We start from the raw sequence: 26,083 nt of genomic DNA on the forward strand, positions 1-26,083 counted from the left end.
ATTAAGAACTACAAATAGGTAGTACAGAACAGCCACAGGGATGTAAAGTATAGTACAGGAAATGGAGTAGCCAAGAAATTACATGCATGACCTATGGCCATGAACAAAGGGGTGGGGACTGCTGGAGGGAGAGGGGGATCCTAAGAGAGGGTATAAAGAGGGAAAAACCAGGACAACCATAGCAACAAAATCAAGGAAATATAATTTAAAAGAAAAAAACTGTAATGATCAAAGATGACATTTTTCCTCAGCTTAAAAAAAGCATCCTAATTTTCCAAGTCTAAAATCTGTTACTAAGGAGACAGTAGAATTAGACAAAATAATAATTTTTACAGGGGTAAATTTATAGAAGTTTAAGGTTTACTAATTATGAATTTGTATAACATGTGTATTAATTCACATTTTGTGTGGCCTGCTGCAAGTTAACATGGACTTAAAGTGGTTTTATAAGTCAGTCTGAATTCACATGTAGGACTTTTTAATCTTTCAACACATATTTACCGAGCTCATATGTGCTATGGGGACTGTCCTCTGGCTGGCATGGTGAATCTACCCAGGCCCTGTCCCATGGAGTTTATAATCTAGAGGAGGCAAACAGCAATAAAGAACTACTAAGTTATAAACAATAACACGACTTGGGGCAGTGATAAGTGGAACAAAAGGTAACTGGGGGCTGCGGGGTAACGGGGCAGAGGGTTGTTATGACGCATGGAAAAAGGGTGCTCAGGTACTTCTCCGAAAAGCTTCTCTGAAGAGGTGACATCTGACCAAGGAGTAAATATGAAGAGGAAAAGCTATACCAAGATCTTGGCAAAGGACATTCCAGTACAATAACCCTAAGATAGGAAGAAACTTACCCCCTAGGAAAAGAAGGCGGCCTGCATGTCCCAAGTGTACTGCCTGATGGACAGAGCTGCATGCGATGAAGTAAGGGAGGAAGGGCCTCAAAGGCCATGGTGGGGAGTTCTTTGTGAAGAAACTGCAAGTGGGTAAGACTCCTGCTATAGTCTCCTACTACAGCAGGAGACTCTGACAAGTCCCACAGGCCAGTAATATGCCTTCCACTGAGGACTTAACAAGGCGTCTCCCAACATTTCTACCATCAAAACTCATCCACATTCTGATCAAGATGCCTAGGAGTTACTCTTGACTCCTTTCCATTTTACATTCTCTGTATAACCATTCTCTGAGCTTTATTGGTTCCATCTAACTAACATGTCAGGCCTTACCATTTCTTGCTTTGAATTACAACAGCCTTCTAATTTCTAATATGCTACCTTAGAGAAGTTACTTAATTTCCTTAAGCCTTAGTTTTCTCTAATTTAAAACATACTATGATCCTTAAGTCATAAAGTTATATGAAAATTAAATGAGTTAATGGATGCAAAATACTCAACACAGTGTCTGGCCCATAGTAAATACTCAATGAATGTTTGCTAATATAACTACTCTCACTGATGTTATTCTTGTCCACAATTTTCTCCATACTCCCACAAGTACAACTTTGAAAAATTCCCCTTCAGTTCATCTTGTTGTTTTTATGTGAAAACAGGAGAAACAGAGGGCAAGTTGCTGCCTCACATCATTATGTGCACTTCGCTAGTCTACTCCTAGAAATTTAAAATTAAAATGGAAAGACAGAGAAGCTGAAAAGTCACTGGAGCTTGGACACTTGAATGTTAACGTGCTAGTGAAAAAGCACCCTCTGAGCTGCTTTGCTTTTGCCTTTCAGAAGGCTGTTTATTCAGCTTTTTCTTCCATTTTTTAAGTGCCCAGTATTCTTCCAAAAATAGCTTTCTTTTTCTTGATGTTAGAGTTTATTTCCTGCTACTCAGATTCCTGCTGTATACCTTAGGGCTCCTTCACTGCACCAGAAACTTTGGAATAAAGTCTCCTAATTTCTAAAATACCCCACTGCTTTGATTTTAAAGTTTTTCATGTGCCAATCTTGTGATAAAATAAACCATCAGCTTTTATTAGGAAAAACATACCAATGGTAAAAAAAATAAGGAAGTTAAAGATTTATGAAATCTCTGAAAATAGCAGCCTTGTCTTCACAGAATTGTAAAACTTTCATATAGCCTCTCCTAAATTGCTCAGCTTTTTCACAAACTCTTGTTTCCAGAGAAGCTCCCTTTAACTTGCTGTTTTACCTAATAGGGATGAAATTATTCAACTTCCTTTTCCCCCTCTCACTTCTCAAGTTCTAATGGAAGACAATTAGAAAGAAGAGACTCCACAAATGCAGCAGAACAGAACAAGATACATCAGCTGGTGTTTCCACATTCAACTGGGATTCATTCTCATCTAAAGAATTTAAAAAAATAGTTTCCAACATTACTGTCCCTCTGCTTTATCCAGAACAAATGCATTCTGGTCATTCTCTAAATTGGAAAGGGTATGATGCAAAGTAAACAAAGAGTATAGGAATTATTATTGCCTAAGAGGGACAGACCACTTAGGGCTGGGACAGCCCAGGGATAGACCAACACCAACAAGAAAAGAAGGAGATTTCTGAGAAAGACCCTATTTGGTTAGCTTCATTAAGCTTTAGTAAAAATGATATCTCTGGTGCCTACCCAAAAATAAAAACAGAAAAAAAATCAGCCATCAGTCCATTTGTCCAAAAATATATTTTAAATACCAAGCAATATGGTATGTATTTGGGATTCAGTGTTGACCGATATAAGATCCATGATCTTATAAAATTTAAATTTATGAAGGAAAATTTAATACACAAGTTACCAACTGAACATGCAAGATAATTTCAGATTACTTTAAATGCTAAGAATATAAAACTGTATGCAAGCATTTATGTTGAGAAATGAGAGAAAAAATGAGAATTTTAAAAGAAAGGTGTTTATGGAGTACATCTCTAAGAAAAAGCTAACACCAGATTCTTGAGAAGCATGATCAGGTTATAACATGCCCCTTGTCTCCCTATTCGTCAGTTTAGAAAACATCAGCAACCTCAATTTATAAACAATAAATAAACATTAGGACAGTTTAATAGTAAAAACCAGTGTGGGTCCAGGAAGTATTTAGTTATCTAGAAACTGATTTTATCCATAAAACATATGTGGGACTACTTTACTATAAAATGAGATTTGCAATTTTTTTCAGAACAGTTCTGATATAGCATTGTAGATTTCTACAGTTCACTTAGTTTATTAAAAATAATGTTTCTAGGTCCATTTCTCCATCTGGGAGGACATCGGTGTTGAGGAGAATACAACTACCATGTCTTCCAGTGCTTTGACAAAACCTCCCATGCGTGGCCTTCTGGCCAAGCATCTGCGATTTCATCCTGTGGGAGCCATCCTTGTCTCCCCGGGGGCTGCAGCTTCCTACAACTTTGGTGTGGCTGAAAAAAGAAAGAAGGCATATGCAGATTTCTACAGAAATTATGATTCCAGGAAAGATTTCGAGATGAGGAAGCTAGTATGTTTCAGAGTACAAAGTGATCCTGGCATGTAAAGAATTTCTCTGGGGTGAGTTCCGTGGAAGGCTGTCACTGACCTGGGTTCCTGAACTATGAAACATGAATATTTGAGCAAAGAAAAAGTTTCTCTTGATAAATAAATAATTAAGGAATAAAAAATAGTATTTCTAATACTAAACTCACAAGAGGCTCTTCTTTGGTTCAAAGGTAGGGAGGAAGCAAGTGTTTTATCTATACCTGTGTGACAGGAGTTTTGAGGTCTTTAAAAAGCCCATTTCAAGGAGCCTCATGGTTATTGTCACCAAGGTTTTTTTTTTTTTTTTAAAGCAAAGCAACTTAGTCCACTCTCAGGTCTAGAGGTCAACTGCTATGTGGAGAAGGGCAGTTGCTAGTTCCCTAATTCATCAGAGACAACAGACAGAGAAATTGTGAAGCAACAGAAGGTTAATTTAAAAGCCTTCGTTATTTGTTGTGCACCAAGATTTTCCTGAGGGCTCTACCTAACTGGTTTATGAGGCAGTGTCAATAGTTCTTCTGCAAGACCAGACTGAAACTGGAATATCAGAATCTTTCAAGATGATAAACTGAACACATACTACTTCTTTCCTATTTTGCCCCAAATCTCTAGAAATGACAGAAGAAATTATGAAAGAAAATTCATAACTAAGTTAAAAAAGAGCAAGTGTTTTCAAAGTAGCAAACACTGTTCTCTGTAACTGTACTGTTACAGAGAAAGCTATTCCCACCCACATCAAAGATGATTCTTACGGTACTATGTGTTGGGACAGAAATCACTACACTGTGGGGGATGACAGAGGAGACTAATTTCTATTCTGTTCTTGGAAAGTTATTTCTCCCATTTGATCTAGTAGGCCTGGAGGGTGGGGGGAGTTGGTCCAACTGAGGGCTATTAACTGTGGCTCTGGTTTCAATCATTTTGTTTTTATTTGTAACTATTTTTACCAAGAAAAATTCTTTTGAGGCCAGTTGGGTATGGTTCTACTTTTTTGCCATATATCCATTGTTCTCTAAACTCAATTCTGGACCCCATCCAATTAGGTAAGATGCTGTATCTTTGACTTATGGACCAATAAAGAAATTTCTTGTAATCACCTAGGTCAGAAGACAGACTCATACACACACACACACACACACACATTCTTCCCCAATAAGGAAAAGAATCTGTTTTTCCCTGTTTCCATAAAGAGAAAGCACTATTAGAATGATAGTCCTAGTTTCTCTCTATCTCTTTTCCCAATTTATTCCCTTCTATGGGGGGAAATAAATGACTTCTCTGCTTAGTTTGTACAATAGAACTGAACCTCCTTGGTTCTGACTGTCTCTCTCTCATTTGAGAGCTACGTACTTATTGCAAGCATGCGTTCTCATCAGTTCTTAGCTATGCAGTAAACCTAGAAGAGCTGGATTTTCCAAGGAGGAAACCTTGACATTTTGACTAACTAGAGTGTTGGCAAGTTCTCTGGCCAGACCTAAACTTTGCCCTCCAAAACCAACCTTTTCAATAAAGTTGACATTATTTGATGTCTGGCTGACTTCAGTGTGTATGTATCAACTGATTCCCAACTCAGCTGGGAGCCCTCTTAAAACACCTATATTACCTCCCAAATCCATTTTCAGCTTCTTATCCCAGCTACTTCAAACTAATTCCCACTTGAAAATACACCAGTAGTTAGTTGTTTTTAAATGGCAAACTCATCTCTGTAGAAGAAAAGAAATAATAACATTTTCTCAATTCAGAAGCAATTTCCAACTAAATAGAAGTAAAACTGAAGCTGTTGCAAAAGAAAATGGAGCAGTAGGTCATTCCGCCCAAGCTGAAACACTGTTTGGAGGCCCGGGAGACCACCTTTAATCACCATATTTAGGAGCAACATTTCCCACTCCACTCATTTGGTCAGTGTGTGTACCAGCTGCCTTACGTTGGCCCTATCTGTGCAGTCCATATTACCTTTTTACTCAACATTTTTCATGAACTGATTAATGGTTTTTCCCTAAATAAATGTATTTACAACTGTGAATGTTGTCTACTCAATATTCATTTTCTCCTGCTTCCATACTATAGGACCCTTATTTTTGAAAGGAGTAATGTGCCCTGCTTCCCAAGATCCAACCTTATTTACAGATGGGGTAGCCAATGAAGTGTAAGTAAGAGTCATTAGTTGGAGCTTCTGGGGAAGCTCTTCAGAGAAGCCTTGTTTAGGAAGAAGGCCTATTCTTTCATCCTCCTGTGACTTAGAATACAGATATGACAGTTAACCAAAGTGACCACATGGAGATCTTGAGGATGGAGATCTTTCAGGCACTGAAAATAGCAGAGCGGAAAGATGGAAGATATCTCAATCTCTTGTGACCATGTAGCTACCATTCCTGCCTGGGAATATGAAGCTTCGGGTTTTTTTTAGTCCAATGTTATGTGGGTTTTCTTTACATGTAGCAGAACCCAGCTTTAACTGATGTGTCATGTGTTGAATGCACCAACTTTATATATTGTATTTTTCAGTTATTAAAAATTATGTTTATATACTTATTACTAAATGACTTAAAAGCCATCTTGCTTACTACTACTGATATAACACAGTCTTGGGAAACTAATTATCCACGGGACCTACAAAAATGATTCACCTTTCCCTTTGTTTTGTTCCTCTTGTAAAGAGAGAGCCAAAAGAAGGCAAAGTGACCTGAAAGTAAACTTGGCAAATTTGTGAAGATCTTTTGAGAAAAAAAGACATTTGTAAAATATTCCAGTTTAAATAATCAAGACTTACCTACATATGTGCATAAAATATACTGCAAATTATGGCTCAGTGATACTTACTACTTCAAGCTACTGTAATGTTAATTAAATTTCATAACATGAAGTTATAAGAGCAACAAAATAAATTTGCATATTAACTTTCTCTAGCAGAAAATACATAAAGCATCTAACAAAGATACTTACATTTGAAGGTTTAAGTTTGTTAATGATTGTTGTTTTGCCACTATTATCCAACCCAAGGCACAAAACATGAACCTCCTTCTTCTTCAGGCCAAGCAACCCTGAAAGTCTGTCTAGTAATCCCATAATATAATTCAAATATTTTACAAGCTGGCTGCAAGTCAGAAAAAAAAGTATATTACTCACGGGCACTTTAGGTTTGGAAAGTATGAGCATATATATAACAAAATTGATAATATAAAGACACAACAATGTGAAAACCATGTCAGTGTAGCTTTGCATGTAGTAAACAAGAGTATATAAGCTGATTACCAGAAAGGAGCCTTAGCTAAAATGCAGATTGGCAGTTTATAACCCCTGACAACACAGAATAATGCCCTTGAAATAACTGTACATTTCTCATTGTAATTTTATAATATTTAGGAAGAAAAAGTGGTATCTACCATTTTTGATACATGAAAGTATCTGCAGCCCTTTCTAGGAATCTGGAACAATGTACGGGCAATGGGGTTCGCGTGGAGCCTAAGGATGAAGCTGGGAAAGTAGAAGACAGACCAGAAAAACTGAGATTCTGGCTACACCATCTGAGCCACAGGCTAAATATTTTCCTGAAGCCAGCCCTATTGTTGTATTTTGCAAGAATATGAAGTAATAAATATTAAATTCACTGTTCCTGTTTACTTGATTATGTCCAGTATAGACTGTATTAATAGAAACAGAATTCTAATATTTTTATCTTAATTTTCCCTTAGTTCTTAAATATATTTATGTTGTCACTACAAATTCATTTAGAAAGAAGTTTATGTGTAATATACATACATATGTATGTGTAAACAATTTTATCAAAATAAAAATGTTAAAACTGTAATTTATCTGAAATAGCCTGTTAAGTATTATCTTAAAAGAACTTTAATTAGTATACCCATAAAGAATAAAAAACTAAATGCTGATCTTAGATTCTAATCTAGCTTTCTTAAGTATTGTTAAAGTTTGTTTAACTCATCCCTGAAGTGGTCATTTGTTTATCCATTCTTTCTTTAGGAAAAAAAAATTCTTCCAATGCAAACTGAAAAATAAAAAACTTCATTAGAAATTCAAAACAGAAGTATTTTAAAGTCAAATAAAATGGCTGATGACATATTACTCATTATGTGATAACCTGTTCATACCCTACTAACGTACTGTCAAATTTAGACGTCAGGTTTCCAAATGAAACTTCCTAAACGTGTACCTTTTGGGTCTATCACTTACCAAAACATTATTATGTGGTGGGAGAAGAAAGCCCTCAACTGCTGAAGGGACTGCTACAGCAGTAGCTCTAATACACCCATGTCCTAAATATTTCCTGTTACTCTTTGGACTGTCATTTTCAAAGTTCTCTAAATATTAACCTCATTTATTTGATTTATTCTCACCTCCATCTAAGGTTGCAGAAGACTGTCACCTTACAGCTCCTTCACTATTTTTTAAATCTCACACAATCTCAGACAAGGCCATACTTTGAAGGATGTGAGGCTGCAGCAACTTAAATGATAAAAGGCTTCAAAGACAACTGCATTTGAAATGAGGCTGCATCATCAGCTTTGCTTAGGACCCTTGGGAGATCATTATGGATAGAAGTTTCAAAATTGAATTCTAATAATCTGCAGGGAAAAAAAGTGACCTATCTAAGCATGGGGCCTTATCACAGAGCCACAGTTGCCTTACTCAAGGAATGGGATTTATAGCCTATAAATCCAGGTTCTTCATTTGTCCAACTTGAATCAATTTTTCTCCTTGTGATAGAGATTTAAATTTCATTCAGTTCATTCCTTTATATCTCAGCTTAAGGATAAGCATTTCTAGAGTCTAGTTTACGCTAGCCTTCTGATACTATAAAACAATTCACAGAGACAATTTTAATTCAAAGTAAATTTACTATAACTCACTGTTGTTTATTGTACTAAACTTACTGATAGAAAGAGATATAATTTTCCTGTAACCAAAGACACTGAAATACAGAACGTGCTGATAGGGTCCAGAGGGGAGAGGGGAGAGAATCACAGGGGAAAAGGGGAAGGACTCACATGAACAAGTATAAAGGACACATGGACAATAACTAAGGTGGGGGGGCAGAGATGGGAGGGAGGTGGGGAGCACTGGGGGGGGAGGGGCAGGGCTGGGAATACAAGAAAGAAAACTACTTGAACAAGAGTTAAAAAAAAGATTAAAAAAGATTTAAAAAAAGAGAGAGATATAATTTTCCATTTTCCATACAATTTTTAATAGATTAAAAAAAAACATGACCACTTCTCACTTCATTCCCCTCAGGACATTTACTATAAAGCATCGATTGTCAAAAGCTTGACATTGAATATTAATTTTTCAAAGAAACTTGGATTGAGATTTTCCATCTCTTTTTCATGGATTACCAAACACCCAGTGCTTGTGACATCTGATTTAAAAGAACAATCAGATGTTCTAAGAGACGTAGTTACATTTATTGAACTTGCTTTATAAACAACTATCATATGCTTCTATTTCTTAATAAATATACATTTCTATAAGTGTACTTTTGCTTGCATGAAAGAAGGAAAAAAATATATGTCAAGCCACTCAAACTTATTTTATCATGCCGTAAGAGCATAGCGGGAGACACATTGCAAGTTTTCTGCAGCTCCCTCAGCCATCGTCCTCAACCCTGGCGCACACTGGAATCAACTACCGGATGAGTGTATCTGAAGACGGGAGCGGGGCATCTATATTCTAGAAAGCTACACAGTGTTTCTGACATACAGTCACTAGTGAGAACTAATGGCTTTCAGAATAAAATTCCAAGCTTTCATACACAGCTTTTAAGGTTGTTCACATTTTGGCTCCAATCTACCTTTCCAGTTTTGCATCTTATTGTTTTCCTCTCTGCACACCAGTTAATCAAATTCTCTTAGCTGTTACCCAAGAAACTGCTTTGTAAATGATCACTTGTTGTCTGAAAAGTCCTGAAGAATTAGGCTTTTATCCACAGCTAAGAACGTGGAAGATAGCTGCAGAGACAGTGGTCGGGGAAAGAAAATATCAGGAGTGGTACTCTGTAAACTTAAAATGTGTCTAGAGTGAATTATAGCACACTCTAACTACCTCAAGTAAACATTTTTATTCGACTTTCAGTTTCTGATTATGAAATTTCAATTATACTTCCCATACACCAAATAAAAACGCCAAAATTGTGCAGTGTTAAAACCAAAGATTTGCCCAACCAGTTCAATGAGTTTTCTGGGATTCCTAGTAAGTCACTGCATAAATCTCCTTTTCTATCTGTCACAAATTAAACTGATTACACATAATGAAAAACATGGGAACGAGCAACCCTAAAACTGACCGGGGCAGGAGCGGGGGCGTGGGGAAGGGGAGCGGCCCCGCGGGCTGCAAAAATTGTAGGCGGGGGAACTACCTGATCTTTGAGGTTACTTCTGTGGGCCCAGGAGCTGGTGAGGAGCAGGAATGGACACACCCGCTCGGTACCGTCTCTCAGGATGCCTGGTCCTGACCAAAGCCGCCGCCTCCACAAGTTAGGCGAACTGTAGCCTCACTCTCAGCCCACGCGTCAGTCACTGGGCCAGCGACCGGGCGCGTGGCGTTCCCTTGGCAACCGAAGGTACTTCCGGCCTCGAAGCCACCCTTCCTCCGAGGTCAGAGCGAATCAGCCGCATTCATCTTGCTTACTGGACCGTAGAGCTCCCCAAACTGTCACACGAAGGAGTATTAAAGAGGGTGGCACCGTGGCTTGGTGGACCGCAGCCTTTCCACAAATTGTTCAGTCTTGGTGGAGGATGATGGAAGTTGTAGGCGCGCGCACAGACTGCTGGGATGCGTTCAGCGAATGCGCTACAGGGCGTTTCCCTCCCTACTTCACCGGCCGGTTCCAGAGAGAGGCTCCCTAGGGCGGGATCTAAAGGTGGTGACCGGAACGCGGAGGAATCTCTGGCTTGTTCCCTGATAGGGGCGCAGCGTGGTGGCAGCGAGGGCTGGACACGAAGGTGCTCACTGGGGCAAGATGTGTGCCGCAGTAGCCTCGCCGCCCGGCACACCGACCCTCTTTCTGGGCTCGGAACGCCTAAAACCCTAGAGTACCTGCGAAGTGAAGCTGTTAATGTGGGTAGGCAGAGTAAATCAACTCAAAAGCGTTAAGCAAAAGAAGCGTTAAGCATGCGGGGTATGCCTGTATCCTGGCGTCCTAGCTCCGTGGTCTGCAGCGATTCCCCGAGGCGTAATCTCCTGTGAGGGGATTACAGTCCCCAGAGTCCACAGGGCAGGTGGTCAGTAGAAATAAAGTCTCTTGAAACTAGGATTTGTAGTAGCACATGATCCTATAATTGGAAATATTTTGACATACATGTTTTTAGACATTTTTGTTACTGCTCTTCCCAATGTTGAGACTATAGATGCAATAGTTTTAAAGACCTAGTTTTTTTTTTTTTTTGTCAACCTTTCAATCTTCCTAGATCTACCAACCTCACATCCCCAATGAATGGTGGTCCTGAGTTAGGTGTTAAGAGAGTTTTCATTTCTCCTCCTCCTTGTTACCATGCGTATGGGATTTATCCCCTCTCCAATTACATAGTGTTATGTTTACTACCCTACCTGTTCTTTGGCCTAGTAATTAATTTGGCTTATTAAATGGAGGGTGAAAAAGGAGACTAGGAGTTTTACAAAAGTAATGATGGGTTGTTTGCAGATCTTGGTCCATCAATAGATGAGTGGATAAAAAAGCTGTGGTACATTTACACGATGGAATACCACGATACGATTAAAAGAAAAAAGGAAATCTTACCTTTTGCTACAGTGTAGGTGGACCTGGAGGTTATTAAGCTAGTTGAAATAAGCCAGTCAGAGGAAGATGAATACCTTATGATCTCACTTACATGTGGAACCCAATGAACAAAATAAACTGATGAACAGAATAGAAAGAGAGGCATGGAGACATGGAACAGACTGACTGCTGTCAGAGGGGGAGGAGAACTGGGTGAAGGAAGGTGAAGGGAGTAGCTAAAGAACATACATGCATAACCCATGGACACAGACAACAGTGCAGTGATGGCCAAAGGGAAGGAGGGGGTGGGAGCTACATGAAGTTTGGCAAATGGAGGAGAAATGGGGACATCTATAATAGTATCAACAATAAAAATAAAGGAAAAGAGTAATGATGGGGAAGGGGTGAATTGTAGGTGTATGACGATGGGGTGCTTTATCTTCTGTTCCTTTCCCAAATTTTCAAATGTGAAAAAAGTGTGGTTCTGGGCTGCTGACTCTGTTGATAAGACAAAAACTAACAAAAGAACTGCGTATTCAAAAGAACTGAATTATAAATGTCCTGGGAGTAATTGAGTATGCAAATATATGTTTTCTTTCTTACCTTGTGACCTTAGGCCAATTAACACTATCATGCTTTAGTTTCCTCACCTTCAAACAGCCACAGTCTACTCAATAATCTAGAAAATGCCAGTTTTTAAAATATCAGCCTTAAAAAAAGTAAATACTTAACATGTTGAATCCATTATTTTGGTGCTTTGCCAACTGAAACAGCTCTCAAGAGTATACTCAAAGCTCAGTATAAAAATTGTTCCATCTTGATTTAAGAAGTTAGTTTGGATCTCTTCATTGTATTGGGAGATTAAGCAGCTTTAAAAATGGTATGCAATTTTCTAAATGCTATTTAAGATACCTGTATAAAGGAAGAAAGTTTCAGGTACTTTATTACTAGTTTAAATTTCATACTGGCTTTTGGAACTGTAATAGAAGAATTATAAAAGAGGTCAGAGTAAGAAATGATGAATACAGCACTTTATGACAGCACTCATGACAATTTTAATGTATTTCCTTATCAGAAGCTTTCAAAGTAATATAAAAAATCCCTGATTTGTAATTTATTGGAAGTTTTTGGAATGAATGTTGATAGTGTAAAGATGTTCAAACAGTTAGTCACTATGTTGATCGTTTGGTCATCTGCAGTTTGTATACAGTGGTATCTCTCCACTGAACGATTTCCTTGAATCTCACAAAACATTTTGCCCATATATAATCACTATAAAACTGTGTACCAATTGTTTATATTGATTTATGTCAGTTTGTCTTGACCTTAATGATATTATTATGAAAAATTATACCTATGATTTTATATCCAGAATTACTAATATACTAAAGAGCATCTAGATTTAATAGACATTTTAAAAATACATTATATTAAATATGCATCAATATAATATAAAAAGTCACAAATTCAACCACCAGAACTATAACTTTTATTTGCTAATAGATATTTTAATAAACAGGCTTACTCCATCTGTAAGACCCTGATAATGCCTTAGGAAATCATAGAAAAATAAAATACAATAATTAGTAATTTGTACTTTGTACAAAAATCTTATGTTGCTTAGCAGGTAGTTTTGCTAAACACCATATTCTTTCAGCAAATAGATGACATATGTAATGCAATACACCACAATCCCTCATTGAGAGCTGAGCATTCTTTAACACTATTAACTTTCGGCATGCCAGCACATGAACATTAACATGGAACAGTATAATATTAGAGTAAATTTTTATGAGATGAGAACAATACCACCTTCAAGTAAGTATTGACTACTTTACTGTAATAGTAAAGTAAATAGTAGGTAGGATTGCAGTGTTATTCTTAATACCCCTATACTGTGTTTATCTCTCTACCATAGTGTGATGCAACAGAAAAGAGAATATAGGCTGTGTCAGGAACCTGAGTGGAAGGCAGAAACAGAAGCTCTAAATAGGGATGTAATACCAAAGGGAAAAAATACAGTGCTGCCCTTCTTTGTTCTCACAAACAGATCTTTCCCCTGCCCTTTGCAAGAGTAGACGGGTACAGTGCTAGGTTCATAATTAGTGATAAATAACTTTGACATGCTACAAAGAGATTTCAAAAATCATTCTTTCTTATAGGAAGGAAAAAAATGTTTTCAGCTGTAGTTTTTATTCATCAAATATCACTCTATGAGAGATTAAATGTCAACTTAGATGTTATCTAGGTATTTTGTATACAGATACTGTTTAGTATTAATAAACTTTTTAGGATTTGTGCTGTAACAGTTTTCTTACAACTATTATGAATGCACTGCAGCTGTCGACATATACCATTTAATATTTGAAATGGCCATTTAAGTATTAAATGTTTAATCAAATACATAATTATATGTATATCATTATATTTTTGGCTATGCTAAATTAGCAAAAAAGAAAAAAGGAGAGTAATCTTATTCCATTGTTCACAATCTAATGTTACAACAAATTCAAAGAACAAATATGCACCTATAAATTCCAATACATTGAATTACATACAGTCTGTCCAGAAATAAAGCTCCATGTACAATGAAAAGATCACACTTAATTCCTATAGATAGGGAGGGTACAGTAACAACAACCACATTGCCCATTTGTTTTTTCCTAAATGACGGATGGTATTGATGTTTTTCATGTCATGTGAAAACAAACAAAAAGGTATTGTTTTCATAAACAGTTAGAGCCTGATTATCTTTTTAAAAAAAATCAGACGGGGGCTCAAACTCTCCAAAATAGTATTTTAAGAAACTGACAGCTTGAGTATACAATATAAATCTTTTAGGATTAAGCTAATTTTAATTTTCATAGGCTTTGAACTAGAACAGAATAGCTACAAAATATTTCTGCCTTTTACTCTGAAATAGGTAAAAACAAATAACGAAACATGAGAAGCATCAATGGCACTGAGAAGTCCTCACTTCATCTCGACATATGGAAAAGAAGACTGTTATCAGAGTCCTTGGAAAACACAGAATTCAGTTTCAGATCTTCCAAACAAGATGTCTCAAAAATAGTTAGTAAAAATGGCTTTAAAATATTTTATACAGTAGGGTTTTTTTTGCTATGATGAATAACATACAAATATTCATTGACTGTGTATGTAATATACACATATATATGCATGTGCATATATATACATACATACACATATATTCATTTTCTTCCTTTCCAAATACATACACCTGTCTCCTCTAATATATACTCTCTTCCTGTCCCAGTATTGACTTTTATCTCCTCTTGGTAAAATAAAACTACTCACATAGTAACATCCTTACTTTTCTACCACAAATGTATCAAACTATATACATATTACACACTTTGCTCCCATTACAGTCTATGCATCTTATATAAAAAACTAACCTCCCTACTTAGGCTATGAATTCTAACCCTTCTCAAGGCTTTTTCTATAATTACAGTCTCTCTACCAGATCATTCTTGTTAATATATACATATATATATATATACTTTCTCTAAAAACACACACCTGAAACCAAAACCTCTCTTAACTCCATATATCTCTACAGCTACTGCCCTATTTTTCCTGCTTCCTCTACAATAAAACTTTTTGAATTAGTTGTTTGTGACACTGATTCCACCTCCTTTCTGAAAATGTCTTCTTGATTACTTCAACCAGGCTTTGACTTCACTACTTCATAGAGATTGCCCTTTTCAAGGTCTTAAATAACTTCCATGTTGCCAAATGCAATGGCCATTTCTTTATTCTAATCTTGACTTCTTAAAAGCATTACATCCAGATAACCAATCACATGTTCCATGTTTTTTCTCTATCTTACCTTACACTTCTCAGTGTCTTTTCTTGGTTTCTAATTCTTTACCTGATATATAAACATCGGAATGCCCTAGAACTCAATCGAGACTTATTTCTCTATCTGACAGCCTTTTCCTAGGTGATTTCAAAATTTTACACACTGTGTATATACTGATGACTTCTAAATATTGATACTAACCCCGACTGGTCTTGAAACTCTCATATACAACTGTCTACTTGATACCTCCATCTGAATATCTGACAGACATCTCAGGCTTAATGTGGGTAGAACCAAACTCTTGATTTTCCCCTCCAACCCTGCTTTTCCTGCACCAAAATGGATTCGGTTTCTTATTCTCCAAATGCAGAACTTATCTTTGACTTTTCTCTCTTTATCCCTCATACCCAGTCCATTATTAGCAAGCCCTCTTTACAAACATTCCCAAAATCCATCCATTTCTCTCCATGTTCTCTACTAGCACTTTAACAAAAGCCACTGTTTTCTCTCTCTCTCTCTCTCTCTTTTGATTAAACTATTGCAGTAGGCTCTAAATGTTCTTTGACCCTATATAAGTTTTGTCTTTGTCCGCTCACTGACTATGTACCAAGTACACTGTTCTCCCCAAACACTCCAAACTCCCACACATGAAACTATTCCCTCTGCTTGGAATGCTCATCCTACAGATTTTCTCATGACTGGTTTCTTCATGCTTTTCAGACAGTCGTTTAAATGTCACATCCTCAGAGATTTCCCTTGACACTTAACATAGAGAAGCCATGGTCCTGCTATGCAACATTAACTTAATCATCAGCATAATAAATATCACTATTTCTTTATTGTGTGTCTTCACCACTAGGAGATCATTCCATGAGACAAGAGCTTTTGTTTATCTTGGTCACCCTGTATTGTCTGTCAGTGTTTAGGACAGGACACTGATACATGATAGTGGTCAATAAATAGTATTTAATGAATAAATGGACTTATAGATAAATATATCTCTAAAATAAATTGAGCAAAAAGGAAAAAGGACTCATGGACATGGATGATAGTGTGGTGACTGCCAGCGGGGAGGAGGAGGGTATAAGGGGACTAAATGGTAGTGGAAAAAATACAATACAAAATTAAAATACATTAAATCAGTATGTTTGTATATACACTACTTTTAAAATATAGGAATTATACAATTTTGACCAGCAGATAGACATTACTTCCTTTAATATTTTTGTTTGTTATATCTGTTCCTCCTAGTGTAAAGAGCTTTGACTAGACAAATCATGATTTATTGTTATTGTTCTCTATAGGTAACCAACTTTTTCATTTGATAGTAGAGTGATCAAGGTTGTATGTTTAGGAAAGGGAATGTTTTACTTCTTCAAAGGGATTTTTGAAAAAAAATAAGCAGTTTATACAAAAATAGAATGGATTTTCACTTTTGTTTGAAGTACCCTATTTGGTGAAATTTTTAAAATTCATTAAACAGTTAGCAGTGAAAAGTAACTACAAAAATAAATGTTTACCATTTTGAACACACAAAATCTAACAAAGGATTTCTGTTTGTATTTCCATTCATGAGAAAGTAAGAAGCTTGCTTTCTCCAGCAGACTTTATGGGATATTTGTCCAATATTCGATGAAAAAAGTAACTTCAAAGATAATAACTTCTAGACACTATGTTATGGTATTTGGCTTCAATTTCTTTGGGAATTAGAAAGTTACAAGCATTATGAGGCTGAATGGAAATATAAAAAAATAAAGTGGCTCTTAAAAAACATTTAAAGTAATTGAAAAGAGAAGGCAATCTCCTTGGAAGAATATAAACATTTACAAATAAGATATGGCACAAAATTAATATATTGGTACCATATTTTTTTAAACATTAAAGATTATTTGTAAAATTTATATAACTGCACAAAGCATAAATTACATCTAAAAGACTACCCTTTCAACTCAATTATTTTTATCTGCCTATTATATGCATTCACTGTTTTACATTTAATAAAGCAGAAGAAAAACTCCTAATTTTTATTGGGAGTGACTTATTAATATGTCTAAAGTGCTTTTACAGTCCAATATTCAATGTATTTTGAGGGGCAAATTCTTCAATTATATATGTCTTAAAGTCAAAAGAACTAATGGTATGGAAATGTTAGTAAGAATTGTGGCCATTTGGTCTATTATTAAAATTTAAAAAAATATTTTTGCTATTTTGGTAAGATTCCTTTTTAATTTTATACACCAATATGTTTTTAAACAATAAGTTTATATCCTGTAGTTATTCAAATTTTAAATAACACAATCTAAGATGGAGGGTGATTAACAAAGTGATTAATTATGTATCAGAAATATTAGTGGACTTATTTGTTTAGAAATTCCCATCCTCAAAATGTATTTTAGTTTCAAAATTACCAGTAATAGTAACATAATAGGGTGTATGTTTGTTTTTTTTGAATGAGGTAATTTATAGTTTTAACACAAACTCCTCTTTGTATTACCTGTTCATCTTTTTCTCAATTTTAATGGAACTTGGTCTGTTTCCACATTCTGCATTTCATGTTCTGCTTCTGATTTTTAAAAAATGAGGTTATTATACAAGGTATAACTAACATTTTAGGAAACACAGACTGTTAAGTAACAATTATTCTTTCAAAATTCAAAATTAAGTGATTTAAATTTACACAGCATACAAAATGAAGCCCAAATATACTTTGTGAAAAATGTCTAAAGAAATTTTTATCCTGTAGTTATTCAAATGTTCAACATTACAATCTAAGATCAAGGGTGATTAAAATGATTAATAATGTATCAGAAATAAAAGCACATATAATAACATTTAAAATTATTTTCATATTTGTAGGATTGCTCAATTATTGTGTTGCCCTCCACCCGAAATTTCCCACCTTGTGTTTTGATTTTTTTCTCTTGGAGGCCTAAAAAAACTAAAATTATATCAAAACTGCATATTTGTCAAAAGAAAATTAGATTTTTGCATAGTATAGATATATTATTACAAGTTTCATTAAACACATACATATGACATTGGAAGAAACATCACATTAAAGCAAATTAAAACTTCAATGACAAACCTTGATGTACATTAAGCCTTATTCTCTAAGCAGTGCAGACATTTTTAAAAAGCCCCGATCATTAGTATATTTTCCATAAATTTAGTATTGTTTTAAAAATACTTTTGAAGATATGCAGTAACAGCTCTCAGTGAACTACTGGTGGCTTTTTAAATGAGTTAGATTGAACAATGCTCATGTCAATCACATACACCAGAAACACGGCTCATTCAGTTATACGTTTGCAAAGGAGGGGCCATTCATTGATTTTTGTCATAGAACTCGTAAAAACCACAATTTTAAGCAGATTTATTTTAAAGACAGAAATAATGTGTAGCATTAAGTAAAGCTTGTACAGTCAAAGAAAAACATTACAACTTTAATATTGATATTATGGGCAAATAATTCTAAAGACAGCAGAAGTTAGTACTTTTTATGAAAAAAGAGCTAATAGAATTAATTATCTTCTGGCTTCTCTCCGACTGAGTTAAGATGAGTTTTAATGAAAATTTAACAACAGCAATTTCTATCCAAAGGTATACATTTCATTCTCCAAATTACCAAATGTGGAAGAGAGACTTTTATTATAAAAGCAAGAGAAGAGGACATTTTAAATGAAGTAAAAATCTTGAAACCGTATTGTTTACTCATTTTTATGATTTAGCACTACTTCATCTATCATGATTTCAAAAAGTTGAATGATACTGGTCTTATTAGACAGAGGCAAATTAAGTCTGCAACAGAGATGTTCACATCAGTGTTTCTTGTCATGTAAGCTTACATTTAACTCACGAAATCAAGGAACCCATGAAAACAAAGTTTCAAAATTAATAATGCTTAAATATAAAATTTGACTTTAGATATATGCAAATGAAGTTTCTCATGTTTTAGGAATTTTCTTTATAGTGACATATTATTTTGGAATAAAGATAGTTTTCCCTTCAATGAGGGCAAATGAGATGGAGAGTCTGATACTATCTAAACAGGAATCCTGAGACTGGGTGGTGTTCCATTCACTGTTTTACAGAATACCTTAAAGCCATATCTCAGTTGTTGTTATTTATTGTTTGAGTTGATAACTTATTATCTTAACCCAAAAGTAAGTTTATAATGACAGATTAAAGACAGCCAGAGGTTACACATCATGGAGAAACATGAATAAGGACAGAGCTTTACTTGAGAGATTTTTGCTAATTCTGATACTTTTCCAATTTACAACTTCCAGGAAATAGTGTTGTCAATCCATACTTTTTTTTCTAATATAAAGTAGAAATCTCATCTTTATATTGCATTTAAGAGTTAGTTTTCATGATCATCTGTCAGGTACTTCTTTAAAAGTAGTAGAATTCTTTAAAGATTTTTCTTTTTAAATGAAACAAATAAAAATTCTCTCAATTAAAAGTTCTCTTTGAGATTTAATACTCTGATTAACCAGTAAAGAAATTCAAGAACTTTAATTGGTTTTGTTTAGGAAAAAAAACTCTTTCAATGGGAAAGTACAAAACCATAATAAAATGCAGGTATCATTGAGAAATACACAAAACTTTGTATTTGCCAAATTCTTTTTTTAAAAGTGAAGTGAATCATTTTACTAGTGCTTTACTACCCTTAGTAATCGAAAGTTTTTCTCTTAACATTTTTCTTTTATTTTTAAATACAGTAATTTTGAATCAACACTGATAAGCTTAAGGCAGACTTTCAAATCTATTCTAAAATCCTGAAAAAGCAAATGCCAAGTGAATAAAAGTATTAAGAATAAAGAGAACCCAAGTCTTTCAATTAAGATATAAACATCCTTTTAAGCATATTTTATACAAATCTATCATTAATTTGAAATTTGAATTTAATTATTAGTTAGAAGAAAATTAGAACTACATTTTGATGACCTGTATCATCTTCTGGATGTTTTGACATTTTTCCCCATTTTATCCCAGACATGAATATTATGTTATGCCCATATAACCTAAAATAATTCTTTTCATCCTAAGAAATCTCTGAGCCCTGGCTAGTTTGGCTCAGTGGATTGAGTGGCAGCCTATGAATGAAGTGGTTGCTGGTTCGATTCCCAGTCAGGGCATGTGCCTGGATTGTAGGCCAGGTCCCCAATTGGTGGGGAGAGGCAACCACACATTGATGTTTCTCTCCCTGTTTTCCTCCTCTCCCCTCTCTCTAAAATAAATAAATAAATCTTAAAAAAATCTTTGAAATACCTATCTTTTTGTGAAAGGGATCAGTAAGAAAAAGATGGGCTATTTACTTTTCTGTAAAAAGATGTTTTGTTCCTGAATTTCACGGAGTTATATGTTAGATCTAGTCATGAGTAATCATCTCTTTCTTTGCTAAATGTATCACATTTAAAAGAATTTTACGCAACCATTGCAGGTTCGTATTTATTATTACATTTACTAAGACTAGTGAATTGGCTCAGGCAAGAGATTAGTCAAGAACTATTTTTGAAAAGGGGCTCATGTTTTCTAATTAGAAGCACTTTTGAGGTAGTGAGCCTGCAAACTGAAAAGTTTGCCACAGGGCAATAAAAATAGATCTGTGACTCTTGGGGAGGATCTAATTAACAAGAGAGATTATCTTAGAGAACCTGACAAGCATGTTGTCGTCTGCCAGAGGAAGTATAGGGTGTTCTATGAGAATTTAAGGTCAAAGTTATTTCTTTTCATAGGGATTACAAATGCAATTCACACTGGACAAAGTTTTATTTACTTATTTAATATATTTTTCCATGGAAAGAGCTAACATTAGTGACATGGCAATTGCAGCAAACACAGCAAGTTGGCTCCAGTCTTTAGGTTTTAAGCTTAAGAATTGCTTGAAGGTCAGGACAGTATAGCCAAGCTCATCTTTGACATAAAATGCATGGGTGAAGGAGGCACTTGGTAAACTGAACTAAATAAAGTTTAGACTACCTTTACTGAACATTATAAATATTGAAATTTTGTTGAAAATGTTGGTTGTAAAACCTGAAAGTTAGGTGATTTCAGTACCTGGTGTCCTAATGAAAGAATACCAGTTTGACCCAGTAAACTGCTTTACCTTTTGAAGTCTCCACATAAAAGCACTAAAATATTTTTGAATTGAACATGAATGAAGTAAGGTGTGGTAAGGTGGCAGCTGGTGGATGGGATTTCCCACATTTGTGTGCAGATAAACCAGGAGGAACAACTGGGGAGTGAGACAAAGTGCAAGCCAGGGTTCCAGTGTGGGGAAATAAAGCCTCAAAAACTCTAGCTGTGAAAACCTGGGGGGACTGTGGCAGCAGGAGAAACTCCTAGTCTCACAGGAAAGTTTGTTGGAGAGGGCCACAGGATGCTGGGATGTGCACAAGCCCACCTACCTTGGTTCGGCACCTGAAAGGACATAATCTGCTTGTGGGAAAGTAGGGAAGTGACTGAGAGTGGGACGAAAGCCTAGCAAGCTAGCAAGTGGCATTGTTCCTCCTCTGACCCTCCCTCATATATAGGGCCACTACCCAGTGAAGTGGGTTGCCCTGCCCTGACGAATACCTAAGGCTCCACCCCTTACAATTTAGCTGGTGTGCTGAGACAAGGGAATATAGCCCAAATGAAAGAACAGATCAAAACTCCAGAAAAAGACCTAAAAAGCAAGGAGATAGACAACCTATCAGATACAGAGTTCAAAACACTAATAATCACAATGTGCACAGAAATGATTGAGTTTGGTGGCAATGAAGGAAGAAATAAAGGCTACGCAATGTGAAATAAAGGAAAATACACAGGGAACCAACAGTGAAGGGCATGAAACTGGGATTCAAATCAATGATTTGAATAAAATAAAGAAAAATATCTAACTGGAACAGAATCATTGATTTTGTTCAAATCAATGATTTGGAACAAAATAAAGAAAAATATCTAACTGGAACAGAATGAAGAAACAAAAATTCAAAAAAAATGAGAGGCTGGGGGACCTCTTGGACAACTTTAAATGTTCTAACATTTAAATCATAGGGGTGCCAGAAGGTGAAGAGGGAGAGCAAGAAATTGAAAATTTATTTGAAGAAATAATGAAGGAAAAACTTCCCCAATCTGATGAAAGAACCAGACATGCAAGTTCATGATGCTTAGAGAATCCCAAAGAAGTTGGATCCAAGAAGAAACACATCAAAACACATCATAATTACATTACCCAAGATTAAAGAGAAGTAGAGAATCTTAAAAGCAGCAAGAGGAAAGGAGACAGCTACCTACAAAGGAGTCCCTATAAGACTATTGGCTGATTTCTCAAAAGAAACCTTATAGGAAAGAAGGAGCTGGAAAGAAGTATTGAAAGTCATGAAAGGCAAAGACCTACATCCAAGATTACTCTATCCAGCAAAAGCTATCATTTAGAATGGAAGGGCAGATAAAGTGCTTCTCAGATAAGGTCAAGTTAAAGGAGTTCATCATCACCAAGCCCTTATTATATGAAATGTTAAAGGGATTTATCTTAACAAAAAGAAGATCAAAACTATGAACAGTAAAATGACAACAAACTCACAACTATCAACAACTGAACATGAAAAAAGAACTAAAACAAAAACAAAGCAAACAAGTGGAATAGGAACAGAATCACAGAAATGGAGATCACACGGAGGGTTATCAGTGGGGAGAGGGAGGTCGTCCATGTTCACGACCCATGGACATGAACTAAGTTGGGGAAGGAATGCTGGGAGGTGTGGGGGTGCAGGGCAGAGGGGGATAAAGGGGAGAAAAAATTGGGACGACTGTAATAGCATAATTGTAAAATATACTTCAAAAAGAAGTAATATGAGCCTCTAACTTATTGGAATTTAAGGTTGAAAAAGTTATGGTGATCATACTAAAAGAAGCACTTCATGTAATTTTAATCTCTTTGTTATATAAAGACGTACACCAACTATGAGATGATAATAACAGTTTTAATTCTTAAAATACTAATTTCTTTTAAATTAAAATTTTTTTAAAGCTAAAACTATGAAAAAGGATCATCATCACCCATTTGGAAATTACTTTCCAAAGCATTTAATTTCCAGTTAATGAAAAGCCAGAACTCATATGTTTTGCGAGCCCACATGCTCCCATTTATATGGTAGGACCCAAAATGTTAAAGTATGACATTTGCAACATTCCCTTCTTCCCTCCTTCCCCAGCATCTTTTCTGGAGATCTATAAGATCTCGTTGGATGTGTTGTGCAACCTCAATTTTGCTGAGAGGGTTGAGGGTGGAGTGGCAGGAGCTGAGAAATAAAAAGAGATGGAAGAATAAAGGGAGAACCAAGGGGGCTGAGAAAGGAAGGTTTAGAAAAATTGATAAAGGAATAGAAAAAAGATACCCAGTGTTCATGAAAATTTTGAGATAAGAGATTGAACTGACTGCTTTACAGAGTAAAAATTTGGTAGGGAAAGAAATAAAAATGGATTTTTAAGGAATCAAGAGATAGAGAATGTAATTAATTTTTTACCACCTCTTTGGAAGACTTTCTGTAAAGACTACTTTTCAAGGATTGGGTTTGGATTTGTTTTCCACTCATGGTCTGAGACAAACCTTGAAGCTTAGTGGGAGTCTGTTTTGTTCACGTGATAGCTGAGTAGATTTTCAAGGGCAGCACAGAGTGAAACAAGAGAAATCATCTTGATTATGGCATGCATAACTTATCAACAGGTATAAGGTAACAGCGCAAAAGTACTATAATTCTTGATTCTTATTAAGCTAAGAGCTTTGCAATTTCTGATCACTTTTGTAATTGGACAATTTACATACCTCATCTCTCTTTTTGACTGTGCATTGTCTTTAATTTTTTTTACAGGTATACCTTATAACTATAGACTGTAAATCGACCACCCAGAAAATAAGAAAAAAGTTGTTTAACTATCTGATTTTCAGTATTCAAAAAATTCCTCAGTAGTACAGATTAGAAAATTCAAAATGATGAGGCACATGAATATATATGTGCATTTTACTTATCAGAGATTATTCCTGAAGGCTTGTGATTTATGGAAGTTGCTTATTTTGTTCCTATAATTTAGTTCTATGCTTATGCATGCTGAAGTTTTATATGCTGAATATGTATACTAGTAAATCTCAAAAAATTTCATGTAGAACTTTCAAATGTATTTGGTGATTTAACTGTCAATATTTCTGTATATTTTAATACCCTTGGGATCACAGAGTCTGTCACTGATAGGCAGTAAAGAAATAGATATCCTTATTTTTTAATGTTTCATTTTAATATTGCACATGTATTCCACCCTTTCTCTGACCATAAAAAGGCTCAAAATTACACTCAGGATTATCATGCTTACAGTTCTGAAAAATTTAAATGTAATTTTAAAGAGGATTTGGTGTAAGAGACAAAGTGAAAAGAGAGTTTATAAAACTAGACAAAGATATTAGAGAAGAAAAATAGAAGTACAAATTAGCAGATATAGGATAGAATTGGACTTTTTTAAGAAAAAAAATGTAACAGAGAACTTTAATATGGCAAACACTAAATGCTCATTCCATAGAAATTTAAATATTTCACCAAAGTATACAGATGTTGCTTACAGAGTCCTTGGAAGACCATAATTATTCTATTCCTTATTTTGCTAAATACCTTTTTTATTGTATTATAAAAATAAATATATGTGGTTAATAAATTTAATCTGTTTTACATTTCTTATTTATCTGTTATTATTTAATATATATTTGAAGACAGGTAAATATGGATATTTTGTATTTCCTCTAAATGTGTTCAGAGTTGTGGAGATGTGTCAAGCAAACTGCAGGTAGTCTATGAGTGACACGACTATGCAGGTGATGGCTGGAAAATGCTACTAGCTGTTTCTGACACACTGAAAAAGGGATGGATTTCCCACTTTGTTTTAGTATGCCTCAAGGAGTACTTTAAAGACTTTTTTTTAAAGCTCTACACACTTTTTTGAAATAAGAAAAGTTAAGTTGTGGTAGGCAAAAATCAGGAGATAATAAATGCGTGGAAAGACACGGTCTAGTAGCACAATCAACAAATCTGAAAATAAGGTTAAAAAATGAGTCTCCTTTAGCAGCAAGAAAGCTACTTCCACCAAAAAATGTGATTCAGGTGGGGATTTGAGAATGTGGGTAGGCACCTTTGTCTCTGAGGTCCAATGAAAACTGATGTATTAAATTGGCATTTAGACAGCCTGTGTTTAGACAACCTGGCCATTTGGTTTTGTCCTTTAACGCTTTCCCCCCTCTTGCACTCAGCACAGCAGTCATTTTTTGAGTCTCACAAGGAACAGCTGATTTTATAATTGAAATACAAAATACAGCACTATTTTGATAGAGTGGCTCAGCATAATTCACTAAAAATATGTATATTTGCCTTTTTTGACAGCCTTGAGGAGGTTATGGCCATAGCACATCTTAGCTGTGTTCACGTTTTTACGTTACTGTATTATGAGCCCAGGTTAACAAAGTTTATATACACTCATGTGTTAGATCTGTCTGTGTGCTCTTTGGAGTGTGCAACGGTATACCTATCTCTTGGAAGGTTTGGAAAACAGCTCAGCATGTTCATGTAACTTATTTTTATGAACAAAACAAAAATTCTTAAACTTGTAAAATGCATTAATATCAAACAGTCAGCTAGATGTGTTTATGTTCTCAGGCCACCATACAATGATTATAAAATTCTGTTCGAATTAAATCAATTAATCTTTTTCCATTAAATCCAAAGCTATAATTTTAGATCTTTTATTCCAAGCAATTCTACTGAGAATAACTAATTTTATCAGTGCTTTGATGATTACTTTTGAAAACTTGTGAAGAAGAATCAGGGGAATAGTGACGGTTTTACTCTATACTTCACTCCTTGGCAAACTTTGGAGCAATGAACTCACTCATGGTCTCTCTAAGGGTGATCTTTACAAGGTAGTAGAGAAACGTACTATAGTTAGTAAAAAATTAGAGGGGAAAAACCTCTAAACTATCACCTACTATGCAATATGTAGGACACTATAAAGTTTATTTTTAAAAAGTTGACAAACCCAGTC

The 26,083-nt window shown here is 35.3% G+C and overlaps 1 protein-coding gene across 6 annotated transcripts in view; it reads right to left on the reverse strand.

Moving 5' to 3' along the window:
- ARL6 (ARF like GTPase 6) overlaps positions 1-10,270 on the reverse strand; it is a 53,542-nt gene extending 43,272 nt beyond the window's left edge. For 3 of the 6 annotated variants that reach the window (XM_037058988.1, XM_037058987.1, XM_037058986.1), the window contains exons 1-2: positions 9,829-10,092; positions 6,402-6,552 (exon numbers count right to left, since the gene is read on the reverse strand). In XM_037058988.1, the coding sequence (XP_036914883.1) occupies positions 6,402-6,524 (123 nt within the window). In that variant the 5' untranslated portion in view covers positions 6,525-6,552; positions 9,829-10,092. The other 3 variants (XM_037058991.1, XM_037058990.1, XM_037058989.1) reach the window with 2 other exon arrangements.
- Positions 10,271-26,083: the final 15,813 nt, after the last annotated feature.

The sequence above is a fragment of the Sturnira hondurensis genome, unplaced genomic scaffold (genome assembly GCF_014824575.4).
Source record: "Sturnira hondurensis isolate 20B ecotype Veracruz unplaced genomic scaffold, ASM1482457v3 Scaffold0010428, whole genome shotgun sequence".
In the NCBI taxonomy this organism is placed as follows: Eukaryota; Metazoa; Chordata; class Mammalia; order Chiroptera; family Phyllostomidae; genus Sturnira; species Sturnira hondurensis.